Here is a 15,250-nt window from a genome sequence, read left to right as displayed (position 1 = left end):
GAACTTAACTTGGAGAGTGACATCAGTCAGATCAGTAATATCCTGGGTAAAGCCATTTCAATGTTAAGAAAGCTAAAATTTCTTGTTCCAAATGAGTATCATTTAACGCTTTACCTTGCCTTCTTTCAATGTCACTTGAATTATGGAGTCATTCCCTACATGTTTAACAATTCCTGCTATTACAAAAGAGAGGATTTCATTTCTAATATTCCTGCCCATTTCTCTTGAAATTTTTTAAAAATTAGTCCAGAAATCAAGTCTGCATTTAGGTGATGTCTTAAAAGTCATGGTTCATGTGAAAGGTAATCTGGGAACTTACCCAGTTAGCTGTGATATCCATAGATATTCCATTACGGGTAATGCAAACTTGGCAATATATAATTATACTAGATATTGCTGACTGACTTGAACTAGTAACACATTTTAAGGTGTGAACATACATTTCTATAACAAGGTGCCAACTCAGTTGAAATCTGATTGTATCCAGAGTTTCAAGACTAGGATATATGTACACTCGTACCTGGTAAATTTCAAATCAGCTTAATCTAATGTATGAGTTTTATTATTACAATCCATCTCATTTAAGAATTTATGTAGTGTACTATTTATCTCAATGAAAATATGGTTGTATCATTTATCAAAATTAATAATATTATTATATTTTCAGGTACCAACAATTAATGAGAGGTTCATGCAGACATTCCTCGTTTTTATTATAATTTGCCCAGCAACCTCATGAATACATAATAGTTCATATTATTTGTAACAAAGGTGAAAAAACACTTCCAATATGGCACAAACATAATTAATTGGGCTATTTAAAAAAAAACTGATTTTTAAAATGTATTTTTGAGGTATTAACACATTTCTTGAGTATCGAAAAAGAAAATACTTAGGTATTCCACATATATTTTATTAAACACGACCTAGGTTTCCACTTACAAAGTAATCATCAGGTGAAGTACAGAGGACACACAGCTTTATATAGTAGAGGAGAGGGGAGGTGTTTGTGAAGTGGGAGGAAGGTAAAGAGAAGGGAAACTGGTGTGTATGAGGTTGGTTATGGATGGGAGAGGGGCTGTGGAACAGAGGGGGGACCGGGAGGAATACGTTAGGTCATTAACTAACATACCCTTATGATGACTGTTCTTGGAAATTTCCAACCGTTCCCTGGCATATAATCATTAGCCTTTTTTTTCTAAATGTAGAATTTTAGGGACAAAGTCACTGGGGTTGTTATTGTCTATAAGGTGCTGGGCAAAATTGGAAGAAAGATTCAGTGTTTAAATAACTAAGTATTTTCTTTTCCAGGATGAATTGCTTCCACAAAGTGATGCCTCAAACCATTCTACACATTTTTTGAGGATGAAGAATGTATTTGCGCTTATAAAACAAGAAAGAGATCAAGTCAAGTTCATAATTAACTACGCTAATTTCAGTCACCTTTTGATTTCAATTAGATTTAACAGTGAATATTTATTTTCAGGGTCAATCAAAGTCTCTTCACTTTCTTTGTCACTAGTTTCAGTCACATTCCTGTTATTCTCTTCAATATCTTTCCTCTTATTCTTCCTTTTTCTCTTTGTTTTTTTCTTATCACAAGATTGAACACACAATTGAGTATTTACACCCCATGCAAGTGAAAGAACACACTTCAAAAATTCATCCATCAAATTCTCTAGTGATGGTGCACTAGTTCCCAGGAGAATTTCCCAGAGTGACTTCTTCAATTGATCACTGCTGGATTTACCATTGATTTCACAATGAGCATTATATGCAATAGTACCAGAAAACGAGGCATGAGGAACGTTGCTCACAAATGGTTCACCTAATAGACTGTTGAGGTAACCCACATGCAAAATAAGGCTCTGGAACTCGGAGAAGCAGTGAACAGTTGCCAGGTTAAATTGGCGTGCTCGTTTGTGACCAGGATAGCGGCCACGTAGGAAAGCTCCTCTTCCTGAGTCGTTATCAACCTGCCTTAACTGATTTAGTTTCCCATCAGAGGCGGAAACTCTAAGACAGTCAGCAGCACTTACAAGTTGCAAAATTTCTTTAATACTTTTTTGCCTATTCTCCAACTCACCTTGAGCTTTCCCTGCAACTCCCCCGGGAAAGGAACCATTGACATAATTATCATTTTCCTGTTTCAATTGACCATCAAAATCCTCATTCCCTTCTAGAAGCTTGGCTTCAGGCATTTCAACTGCTTGCATCATCTGCAGTTTATTCTTGTCTTTGCGGACCTTCCTTGATTTCCTCCCTGGTGGACCTGCCCTCACATCAATAACTCTAAGCACCACTATACAAAAGCATGCAGCAATCAGAAACGATTCATCCTCCTTATGCAAAGAAGAATTTCTTCTCCAATATGCAAGGCTCAGTGCAAGTAGGCGCCAATCACTAGGTAACGATTCAAGATAAAGCTTTCTAAGTGTATTTTTTTCTTCATGATCATCAATTAAGTTTAATGACTGTAATAGAATTTGAATGCGGCTGCATAGAGGAGTAACTAAAAGAGCCTCAGGTGCAGGCCAAGATGAATTCTTGGGTAGAGGATCCAGATTGAGGGCTGCAGCATGCCTGTCAACACGTGTCCAGCAAACAAGAGGAGTTTCAATGGATGGCGTCAAAAGTCTCACAATGGCACTCAGGATAGGAAAACTGATGGCGTGAGAATGAGGGCGTGATTGATCTTCAACCTACGAAGTGAAATAACATGCATAATAATCTTGTATTAGAAAATATAATCATTAATTAGAAAATCACCAATAAAGAGATGTGTTATACCTCTAAAATGAGCCAAGTCAAGTTATAAAACGCGAGCTACAATACTTTCCATTAAAAAATGAGGTAAAATTTACCAGTCTAATGTTATTGCCACAGAGAAAAATAAATAAATACGTGTCCTGCAGCAGCATGCAGTTCTGCATGGATGTGTTCAAAAAATTCTTATTTCACGTAAGCATTTTACTCTTGCAAAATCATCATTGATTTTGCTCTGGGGGTGGACAGAAAATAACAAAAGACTCGTACATCATAAAATATTCATACTAATGATCCTAGAGTCCTCGTACTGCTGCCCCTCCTTTTTTTAGGATGCAGTCAATAATTATCAAGTGAAGTCATTTGGCCTATTTCCTTCATCATGAATGCTATCATTGAGTCCTTAAAAACTTTTCTTTCGCATTTGCCTAAACATTGAAACCTCATTACTGCTATGGCATGACACATGCCTCTCCACTTTATGAACCCAAACATAGAGCCCCTAAATAACCATTTGGCCACTTATCCAGCCTCTTATTGATGATTCTGAGTACCACTTAACTACATGCAAAATCAAACATGTTATTCACATATGGAAGCCTTTCTCTTTTTTTGGGAAGGGAACTGACTGACCTGACCAAATCTCATGGCCAAGTTTCTCCATACATGCTACGAATTAGTCCATAAAAAATCTTCCTCCCATGTTTTCCAATACCCTGAAGTAGTTCTGCAGGAACGTTATATACAATCGCAGTATCATTTCCTTTCAATTCCCTTAATGTCTTTTCCATCTTGCCATCCTGGACCTAAACAAGCCTCATCTATGTCGTATTCTCTTTCTATGTCTAGGCTTGCTGGCTGAATGTGTTTACCATACAGTTTCTCATTATATCCTTCCGTCTCTCCTAATTTTCCCTGGTTCAATTATTAAATAATTTTCGGAATTGTCTTTGATTGCATGCATGGATTTTCTCTTCATGGCAGCACTTTCTACAGTCTTCCACATAACTCTGTATTTGCATAGACTCTTCCATTTCCTTCAACTAATCTGTAATCCACAATTTTTATCCTTTCCCCACAGTTTTGTTTGCAGAATTCAATATTCCTTTTTTCATATGTTCCAATTTTTCGTCTATTGCACCCACCTCCCTTTTCTCAATCATCATTTCTTTTACAGACAACCGACCTCTCTTTTCTTGTCATTCTGGTTCATGCTACTACATTCTGTTTCCTCAATCATCTGTCCTCTCAAGCAATAAAACCTATTATTTTGAAAGCACTTTAGATTAATATAAATATATAATGATTATCCTTTGGTATGGACAGCTGTTGCCTTTTGACGTCTTATTTATTCTGTCCATCCCCTAAAGACCTTCTAATTTTTTTATGAAGATTGTGCAAAAGTAAAGTGTATTTTGATTAAAGGAATTTTTCAAATATCAGCATGCAACAGGACCCTGGTCTTAGGAGTTTACAATATGGTAAATAACCATCTCTATTGCCCACTGTGCCATATTTACTGCTGGAAATAATTCTATGCTAGCTCATGAGAGCACCATTTTTACATTGCCTTGTGTTAAATTTTGACTCAAGAGGTGATGAGTTTTTAGAGAAATCAAAAAGAATTAATGGAAATGAGCATGCATAATACTATACAGCAATGGGTTATAAAAAATCCCTTCTCTCTGCAATGATAATGTTTAAAAAATACTAACAGATTTAATATCAATTAAATATGGTTCAGACACCAAAACAATACATTGGTGAATACACTCAATTCAAACTAAATTTTATCAAAGGAATGGATCAATTAAATATTATGCTAAGTGATATAAATGAAAGGAATTCTCTCAATGGTCATCACACTTGCATTGAATTAATTTATCATGCTAGACAGTGAATATATAGAAACAAAACATGGTTAATTATATAAACACCTCTTTCTATATACCATTTCACCTATTAGAAATGCATAAGTACTAAAATTTAAATCCATCTGTAAGCTGGGAATTTAAATTTCCATAATCCATTTATGCCTATTCTACCAATTCACAACCATTTTTTAGCATTAAAGCCATAAATATGGACTTATTGTAAACCAAATTTTACAATAAAATTACCTGAGGCGGACATATGTAAAACCGATGCATCAAAATATCCATGAAAGATGGAGGTAAGTGAAACTTCCTAAATCTTTCAAGGAACCATATTGGTATTTGACTTTTCCTTTCATTCCAAGACACATCTTGATCATTGATGGCACAATCTGAGCCTTGTTCTCCCTCACTATCACTATAATCATCATCTTCCTCAGTTGATGACAGATCGCCATTATCAAGAATATTAGCAGAATTTTGAATCAAAGACTCTACTTCCATTTTTTCACAGTAATTAATTTTATCTGAAGTTCCCATATTTTCCATTTGGGAACGCTCAATTTCATCATATTCTTCTTTCACAGTTGGCATTAATGTAAAAGTTGATTCAGCTACATCGCCTTTTGTGTCAACAGATTTAACCTCGGGAGAGAGAGGAATGGAGAGGTTCAGTTGGTGAAGGAGTTCACTTGGGCATCCAACATATACACTGACTGTCTGCTGAATTATTTTTTCCAAGTGATCCCGCCGTCCTTTTTTGGTGTGACTCAGAATCTGAAATAAAACCAAAATATTGTCAGATGTAATCATTTAAAACAAAACAACTCACTGTTTCATATTCACTTATATTACTTAATGTTTAGAATTAGAGGACCTCACCATTTATTCTCAGTCAGAAAGGTGTAAACTTATGCCATCTACACTATTTAATGTTTATAACTTAACAGCCTTGAATTTGCACAAATATAGTATAAAGTGAACATTTTGGGCACAATGGAAGGACAGGAATACTTTTTAAGGCCATCCCTACTCAAATACTGTGCATACAAATTTGTAAGTAGTCTAGGGTAAGTTGGGTTCCAAATAAAATAGTCTTTCCACATAATTTTGAAAGCAACTTCAAAAAAGCTTTAGACATTTTTTTAAATGAAAAATATTAACTATGATTTATTGCATGACAACTGATCACTGACAGTAGATTACCAATAAATAAATGAAAGGACTAACTTTTATAATGAATCGGTTCCATAAAGTGACGCCAGAAACCATTAATTATATTAAGTAGATTACCAATGCAAGGATGAAACCATGGCTGCCTCTTCAATTTATGCTCATGGTTCACTCAATGAACAGTGAGTAATAATCCTAGAAAAAAAGGGTGGTGACAACCCACAAATCCTTTGCTCCCTGATTTTTAATTACCTATTTCGAATACATACATTCAATGCCAAGATGAAAATCGTAGCTTTTACATACTTCCCATTTTTGAATTAACTGGTCTCAATTCCCCTAACTACAAGAGACAACACATATTACTAAAGACTGGGAGTTAAAAAATAAGCAGATAACCAGGATTTCTAATAATATTTGGAAATATTCACGAACTACTTCTATATTTAAATGAGTCCTCCAATTAACTTAACATGATGCCTCTTAGTTGCTAATACAAATTTCTTAGTTGAAAAGTGTGTGTTATCGCTGCTCCATATTAAAAACAATGAAGTGTTAATCAAACCTAAAACTGACCACAAAAAGCCAAATTAATCCATTTCCAATTCTGCTTTACTTCATTGAATTATAGTAATACTGACCATAAAATAATCTTGTCATTTTTTCAGAAATAGTATTTAATGATATTGGGATTGTGCATTTTTCAAAGTTTATACCTTTGCATATTAATGCTCAAATACATATTGCAAATCAAATTTTAAAGTTTTACCTTCTTAATGGCAGATTCAAGGCTCTCTTCTAACCTCAACCATTCCAGTAGTCCAACAATTGCTCTTTGCCTATGATTTCTGCACTTGCTTTTTGGGGTTGCAATTTTTGATAAGAAATGGCGAAAAGTTTTTGGTTTCACATAGTCATTTCCTAATAAAGCAGCAACCAAAGGCAGAACTTCTACTTGAAGTATGTGCTTTGTGCCTCTGCTTTTTTTCCTCCAATCTCCAATGTCACTTCTATTCAGGAATTTATTCACACTGAAGGCACTGCACTCAAGGTACCTAAGAACAGTTTCTCCACGACTATTTCAGAGAGAGGGAGGGAAATATAAAGTTACAAAATGATAATATTTATGACAAAATAGCAATTATACAGAAAATATCTAACTTAAGCATACATCAGGGATATTTTATGTATACATTACTGAAAATTGATACTGCACATGTAGATTGCAATTTTAAAGAGAAAACAGGTTATAAAAAAGGAAAAACAAAGTTTTTAAGGAGTGATTTCCACTTATTTCAGGCTTCAAATTGTGCAAATTTGAATTTAATTGAAAATTAATAAATAGACTATTCCACAGTAATTTCAATGATGAAATGCATTATATTTTTTACGCTATCATTAGGCACAAAGATTTAAGCATTCAGTTGAGGTATATGTATGCAAAAAATGAAGAGGAGGGGGCAAGAAAAAGATTGAACATAAATTAGTCTAATCATAATGACCTTACAGACATGTAAACCAATAAGCATACATATCAAGGTTGCTGACTGAATTATGCATGTAAAGCAACAATGTAACCCAAGGTGATAAGTGTTAGAAGCAAGAGTTCGTTTATGCACTTTCTCAAAGTTAGGTATGAGCTATTGTAGAGAAGAGAGAAAAAGGGGAGGATGTTAATTAGATGTTTTTAAAAATAATGAAAATGTTGAATTTTGGACCGAAAATAATTTCACATTCAAACACAAATACATATCTGTGATGAGATGAAGTTTGTATTGAATGAATCATTACAGTTTGTCTAGGACCATGCAAATAATATAGCTACAATTTTATATATAATTCAAGCGCCATCAAATGAAATCTGTAATGACATTTCAATTCCATATCATTGCAGTCAAAATACAAAGGTAGGCTGAAAACCAATGCACACATGCTTCTGGACCACAAAGAAAATGACCTTCAGATGCACCCCTGGTGGCATGTGAAAGTAACATTCCCCTTCAACACGCATGCATTCGAGGTCGTTACATTCATCCAGTGTATTTTGAGAAGCGGAAGTATGGAGACATGTTCTAGTGCAATATAAACATGAATTTTCTCGAATCCAGGACTTCGACAGCTGCCTTCACCTCATTGTCCGAGGTGCAATGATCACCCTTGAGGTGTCTCTTGAGTTAAGGTAACAAGTAAATATCGCAAGGAGCAAGATCAGGGGAATAAGGAGGGTGTTGTTTGCAGTTGCTCGCAGCATAGCAATCGACGCTGTTTGTTCTCGTCTGTGAAACAGCGTGATACCCATCGTGCACAGATTTTACTCCATCCCAATTGTTCAATATTGAAGCCAACACGTTCCTTGGATATTCCAATATGGTTTGCGATACCCTTTTGAATGATTCACTGGTCATTTTGAATCAAATCCTGTGATCGGATGTCCACTTCATGTTTCATCAACAGTTATGGCTTTTCTAAGCTCGCAACCACTACCCATCGATATACAGTAGACCTATCAACAGCATCATCACTATAAACAGCCTTTAAACGACAATGAATCTCAGTAGGAGTCACTTTTTCAGCAGTTTAAAATTTGATAACATCACGCTGCTTAACTTGTTGACATAGCACTAGAACACATCTCCATACTTCCGCTTCTCAAAATACACTGCATGAATGTAACTACCTCACCCCTGCACATGTGGGTTGAGGGAGAACATTACTTCCACATGCCACCAGGAGTGCTTCTGAAGGTCATTTTTTGTGGTCTACAAACGTGTGCATTAGTTTTCAGCCAACCCTCATAGAAAAAAAACCTATCAGAGTATTGGAATAAATTTGGATGCAGCAGCCAAATTACCTTAGCCGTTGGTCACCACCCCTAATAACTACTACTAGAATGCAGCATACAGAATTAAACCAAATAGTCAATGTGGTCATATTGAGCAATGGAAAAATTTGCTTACAAGATTAAAGCAATGACCATGAAGTAATTCATTTTTATTGATTTAGGTATTCATAAATTTAAAAATAAAGTTTGTTTTACTTTGATGCAAATTGAGTGAAGTTACATAGAGAGAGCTATTGTATCAATAGCTTCAATAATAATAATACATTTATTTGTCCGGAGATTTGTTGCATATTCATACATACACAAATATAGGACACGTCAGATATAAATTTCACAATTTTAGAAGATATACAATATATATATATATATATATATATATATATATATATATATATATATATATATATATATATATATATATATATACATACATATATATATATACCAATACACTAGTATAATTACATATTAATTGGTTAAGCCGGAATCGACGCATAGCGACAATTCCAAGTATTCATTTACAGAATAGAACATATTATTTTTTAAAAGATGAAACAGCTTTTTCTTGAAAACAGGTACTTTTGTTTCATATTTGATTTCATGGGGAAGTTTATTGAATAACCTTAAGCCCATTGCTTTGGGCCCACGAGCAGTATTGTGTGTCCTGACAAATGGTTGGTGCAGGTCATTGCAGGTTCTTGTATAGTGACTATGGTAATTGTGGTTGGACTTGTACTGGAAAAAAAATATTACCCTTTGCATGTAAGATGACATTAAATATATATATGCAAGGTACTGGTAATAAACCAAGTCTTTTGAAGAGAGGTTTACATGGTGCATCGCAAGGAGCATTGCTCATAGTACGTATAATCCTCTTTAATCTTCAAGTCAGTGATACCAACATCAAACTGTAACAGTGATGGGAAATAAGACCAGAAACTGTTAAAAAATCTCTCCATTTTAATGCAACAATTTCAGAGCGTAAAAATCATTCGCCTTGACTGGGACACGAACCCAGATCCCTCAATATCCGGTCGAGTGCTTTAGCCACTTAAGCTACCGAGGCGTCCTCTTAAACTCTGAAATTTTGGGGCTTTTAAAGGAACTAGATGTTATGACGAAATACCGTACATACAATGTCACATGCATTCGTAGTCGTGCCAGTCAAGGCGAATGATTTTTACGCTCTGAAATTGTTGCATTAAAATGCACATTAGCGGATGACTCCGTTAAAAGTTACTGTTGCGGCATCTCCCGCAGTTTCTTTGGAATTTGTCAAAATCTCTCCATGTAGTGAGAACTATTTGTTACTAAATTTTACAACATTTCTGCATGAATTATCACATTTCTGAAGTTCACCAGAAACTGTGAGCCTGTCAAAAATTCAGACCATTTACTAACAGAAGAAAATTGCAACTAATCCAGAGTGTTTCCTTTGTATTATTCAAAGTTTGACAATGAAACCACAAGATTCAATCAAATCTAGAGCCACCGTAGAGGTATCCATTAGATCTCTAGGATGACGGTTATTTGACCATCATAAAATCCTTCCTCTCCATGCTATACATATTCCACCATACCCTGTTTTTCTAAAAAAATATCTTTCACTGTTCTCCACTGTATAAATACTACTTTCCATAATTAACTGAACCACGGCAGAGAGAATGCCGATCTAAATTGTCAAAACCTAACCTGTTCTATGTGAGTTCCTACAATTCTAATCCATAATCAATCAGCTATTTGGGAGCATGACAAATTCAAAGGCTTTTTTTTTTTAACTGCCACAGGGTACCATGAATGCAATACTAAAATTGCTGGTGTACATCTCACTTTTTTCCAAAAACACCATTGAAAAGGGGTTGAGAGGCAGAAGAAGAGGAGTGCAGAGGAGGGGAGGAAATGCCTTTATTCTGGACCAATGGATAATCCTCCAAGTGGATCACCTAACAGTGGATAATCAGTACCCTATGTACAAATCAATGTGCAAATTGGGAGGAGAGAAATATTTCAGCTGCATCAAGAACAAGTTTATTCTTTTGATTTTTAGCTTCCTCAGCAAAACTCCATTAAATCTCAATACAGACTTCATGAAGCTTAGGGTTATAATAAATATTCAAATGGCCACATTAGGCTAAGCGGTGAAGATCAGATGAGGAAAGTAATGAACAAAAGAGATAAACACTGCTATTCAAGCGGCAGCTTACATTATCTGGAAGGTGACTCAGGTGCCAATGGTGAAAGGAAAATTGAACAGGTTAGCAAAATACTGATTTGGTAAAAGGGGCTATTCTGGCAATTGTTTATGCAAGGGGGCCCTCACCCCAGCACTAGAAACAGACTCAATTCAGACAGGAACAGTTCCACAAGTACTAGGAATGAAGACAACAGAAGAAGAATACAGAAGAGAGAGTTGCAATATCTGACCCTAGAACCCTGACTTGGGTCATGTCATCAAGCAGGTCATCTGGAAAAGGAACTCAATTGCCAATTGGGGTGCCAAGTGAGGTAATTCTGAGATAAAAATGGCATCAGGCACACTTTCTCTCCTATCTATCCCTCAGCAATCGTACTACTGAAAATATGGTTATTGAATGTTTAAAAACAAACAATTCTACAGTCTGAAACACCCTAGCACATTTCCTTGCCTTGATTCTCATTTCATGACACAATTACTCCACATGTTACTAAAGGTGAATCCCTTTGAGTGTTGATGTTTGGTAGAACACTTCACTCTTAGCTGTCCTAGATAAAACCCAATTTAGAGGAAATTGTGAATAACAGACAGTACTCAAATTGTGGCCCATCCCTTGAAGAGTTCCGAAAGTACCAAATTGCAATGGTTTAAGTGTACCTTGTGGTAAAATGATATGGACTCCAGGGATTGAGAGGGAAGTCCTAAGATCCAATGGAAACTATTTTGGCAGAAGGTGCCATTGTTCACAGGCACATCAACTGAATGCCAGGGAGGAACTTGAGGGAGCTGAAATGGGGAGGGAGAAAAAGTAAAACAAAGTGGTACTCAGAACTAGAACAGGGAAGTTTCAGAGGAAGTCACAGGGTGTTTGGAGCAAATTCCTAACATTGGGACTCCTGGAAGGGAAGCATGTAGGTTTGAAACATAATTATTATGATACAAATCTCATTGCAATTAGGAAATCGTCCTGGTGGCAACAGTCACTCTTACAATGCACATACATACATACACAAGAAGAGCATATATGAGACAAAATGCTCCAAACAAAAAATCAAAATAACAGTGGAGTAGAAGATAGAGGTAACCACTGATGGAGGGGAACAGGAGAGTAGTTTTAAACTGATGAAAGTGCTATTGGAGTAGGATGAAACTTGGAATATTTTTCTATTTCTCTATGTATATTTATTGAACTTTCTCCTGCTCACAGAAATTGATTGGAAAGGGAAGGGGAGATCAGGTGAATCTGTAGTAGTTCATTTTTTAAGATATATAGTAGATGCATTTTATTACCTCAAATGTATCTGACTCGGATGTATTTGCTTAAACTGCAAATTTTCATGAAGGATCTCAGTTTTTCCCGGCGTATTGTATTCAGGAAGTTCTCTCGGGTTTCCCACCGGGTCAGCGTCACCGTCGAAACGTCGGTGCACACCACGCTGACCCGGTGGGAAACCCGAGAGAACTTCCTGAATGCAAATTTTCATTTTATCTTTCTACCATCCTTTTCCTGCCACATATTTTTCCTAGTTGGAAGAGAAGGGTTGATGTACTTGGGTATCTGAACTTGCTATTCTTGTAAATTGAATGTCTTTTGCAGTTTTAATTGTCTAGGCACCAATAAGAGGCAATGCTTTCATCACTTACGCTCCTACTGCTAATGATCTAAGTCAGGACAGAAACCTACGCAACACTTCCATACTATTTATGCGGGCTGATTTACTCTGAATTCAAAATAAAGGAACCAAAGAGCAGGGCACAGTAGTTCAGAGGGTAGAGGTCTAATAATAGGCCTACTAATATGAAGGTTTGATTTTGAGTAATGCCTTCGGACACCCATAACTTCAATCCCAATTTGTGAATTTCTTGGGTAGAACTTTCTGGGAAATCATGGGAGGGACAAGTAAAGTACCTGACCCCTCTACCATTTTGTGTGAATTTTGTACACCATACAGGGTTTAGTCCATAGTGAGGTGTACAAACTTCACCTATCAAACCAACGTTTAGGTTTTACAGTGTTTTTTGACATTCCCACAGACCTTCCTCAACTGACACACCAGTTCAATGGAAACAATCATGGATTGTTTCCATTAAATCAGGGAAAATCATAAGTGAAGGAGCTAACTCTTGCCTTTTAAAGTCTCATAGATCCAAAGCAGAGGGTTTCATCCTCTTGGGCCCAGATGGTGTCATAAACACACCCATGTACTGCCACTTCAATGTTGCAGTGAAAGTGATGGACAGTAGGTGCAGCATGGGCCAAAACCTGCCAGACTTAGGTCATACCCCACCTGATTGCAGTTATTATGCCAGGTCATTGCATATCAACCAGGACAACACATCTCCAAATGTTTTATTGCCATCTTCCACACAATTATCAGATTGATGTGACATCTGTTCCATCCTATTCTCCTGGTGATATAGAACCCATAATGGAGAACAATAAGATTATCATTTGGTTCAATTATACCTTCATTCTACGGAATGGGCATAGTTAGCATTATTCTTAGTATGCATCAATGGCCATATCTTGAAAGCAGTTGTAAGAGACAAGGGTTGTGACGGCTAGTGAAGATCATGAATGGTAACTCTTTTTTTATAATTTTGACCCTGATGCCACAAATCGTACGGTAATATTGATGAAAATTCTAAGAAAAATATTTAACTGCTTAGATGTCATATCGTCCTGTTACAATTTTTCACTTGGATCGATGGGAGTTAATGGTGAATTGATTTAACGACGCATTTTTCTGTGGCTACCTCTTAATTTAACGATTTAGTCATCCTCATATTTCAGTTATTTCGACCATAAACCTTTTACGGAACTTACCCATTTTCATCTAAAGTCAACCCTTCCTCTGTTAATTCTGTTGCCAGCATTGGGAAAGGAATGTACGTCGGAACTGCATGTATGTAAAAATCGGAATCAAAACTAAGAAGGGGGCATGATAACCCACGAGCTAATGCCGCTAACTCTTCATCAGCTTCAAAATCGCATACTCCTATTGTGGCTCCCGAACGTACAGCAACCCATTTAAACACTTCCAGCATAAGCAGGGGCAACGGGCAGTCAGAGAACTGAAATCAATAAATTTCCTGAGATAAATGGGTGTAAAATGAAACATCTAGCTCGTGGAAAGAAAAAGGCAACATAAAAATAAGACATATGTACGTTAATTATATTTGAGCAAGGACCTTCATCCTTTCTCGAGTTGGTATTCCATGTTAAATATTGATAGGGAAGAAAATAACTCACGCTGTCTGGCCTTACGTTGCCAGTCCTCAAGATATTCCCCTTTAAACGGGCCAAGCTGGTAGAAGCTTTTCGAGGTTCTTTCCCTCCATCAAATATAACTATTGGTTTAACTTCACAGCATGACAATAAAATGAAGAACCTTTTCACCGAACGTGCGTATTCATCATAGTCACCTCCAAAGGCACAATGCCTCGATTTTCCCTTCCCGAATTCCCTGACATAAATTTGAGCTGCAATACTGTTGCCATCAATTACCAAACTACAATTGTGCAAGCGGTACGGTACGAAAGACTGGTCATGATTTTGAGCAATAAAGGTAGTGAGACCACGAATGCCCATTTTCTGAGTCTTAAATTAATATTACTTCACAAGTATATAGATTGACTAAAACATCGGCTGTTTAAAAATAATTGTAAAACTTTTATTCATCTCATCGGGGTTGAAATTAAGAATGATATTTCACCTGAATACATACAAATGCATTTCCAAAACACAAACATGAAATACTTTTGATTTAACCCACGTATTTCTGTTGTTCAACTGCCGTCACTTTTCCCTAAACTTTTTCAAACAGAATAGAGGGATACCTTCATTAATTTTTCTACAACTTCAGCAAGAAAGACAAAAATAACTAAGATTTTAAGAAGAGCAATACGCGATAGTGCCCGAATAAAAATTAGATGCGAAAAGCGCATAAAAAGTTGGCGCGTTAGTTAAAATAGTTATATGTAAGACCTTTACTGGGATCATAATAACAATACCTGAAACTTCATATCACATTAAAATTACCCATAGAATTATGGAGGTTCCTTGTTTTTGATACGATTTCATTTATACGGTATACAAGAATGATTTGGAAAGGCAGATTAGTAATATGTGGCAATTAAATAAAACAAGTTAACATATCTCTTACCAGGATTTAAAATGCAACCTATCAACATGATTGAAACCAATCGTTTTAGACAGTCAATGGAGAAGTTATAATGTTAATCAGTGGTGGTTGCTTCATTGGCTACATACTATACACGACCAGTTTCTCATCTGAAAGTAATTTTGTTAGGCACAGGAAGTTTATCATCTGACTGTTCAATGTGCAACCAGAATATGAACTATTGTACAAGTAGGAAGTGCCTATACATGTCTCTATG

The 15,250-nt window shown here is 36.1% G+C and overlaps 1 protein-coding gene across 1 annotated transcript; it reads right to left on the bottom strand.

Moving 5' to 3' along the window:
* Positions 1 to 724: 724 nt before the first annotated feature.
* ast (protein asteroid) lies at positions 725 to 14,749 on the bottom strand. The gene is made up of 5 exons (XM_071592091.1): positions 14,103 to 14,749; positions 13,677 to 13,924; positions 6,583 to 6,889; positions 4,887 to 5,417; positions 725 to 2,702 (listed from the first exon to the last, which is right to left on the bottom strand). Exons 1-5 carry the CDS (start codon positions 14,439 to 14,441, stop codon positions 1,440 to 1,442), a joined length of 2,688 nt encoding a protein of 895 aa, XP_071448192.1. The 5' UTR covers positions 14,442 to 14,749; the 3' UTR covers positions 725 to 1,439.
* Between the last annotated feature and the right edge of the window lie 501 nt (positions 14,750 to 15,250).

Source organism: Hetaerina americana, unplaced genomic scaffold (assembly GCF_022747635.1).
Source record: "Hetaerina americana unplaced genomic scaffold, ioHetAmer1.1.p SCAF_5, whole genome shotgun sequence".
In the NCBI taxonomy this organism is placed as follows: Eukaryota; Metazoa; Arthropoda; class Insecta; order Odonata; family Calopterygidae; genus Hetaerina; species Hetaerina americana.
The sequence above is the reverse complement of the archived record's forward strand: the minus strand, read 5'-3'. Positions and strand labels throughout refer to the sequence as shown.

Bases quoted from the DNA above. Each gene is read 5' to 3' on its own strand.
- ast (XM_071592091.1), bottom strand. From the start codon at position 14,441: ATGGGCATTCGTGGTCTCACTACCTTTATTGCTCAAAATCATGACCAG. The intron at 13,925-14,102 runs GTGAGTTATTTT...TATTGATTTCAG, and splicing joins GCAACGTAAGGCCAGACAGC to TTCTCTGACTGCCCGTTGCC. The intron at 2,703-4,886 runs GTAATTTTATTG...TTCACTTCGTAG, and splicing joins TTTACATATGTCCGCCTCAG to GTTGAAGATCAATCACGCCC.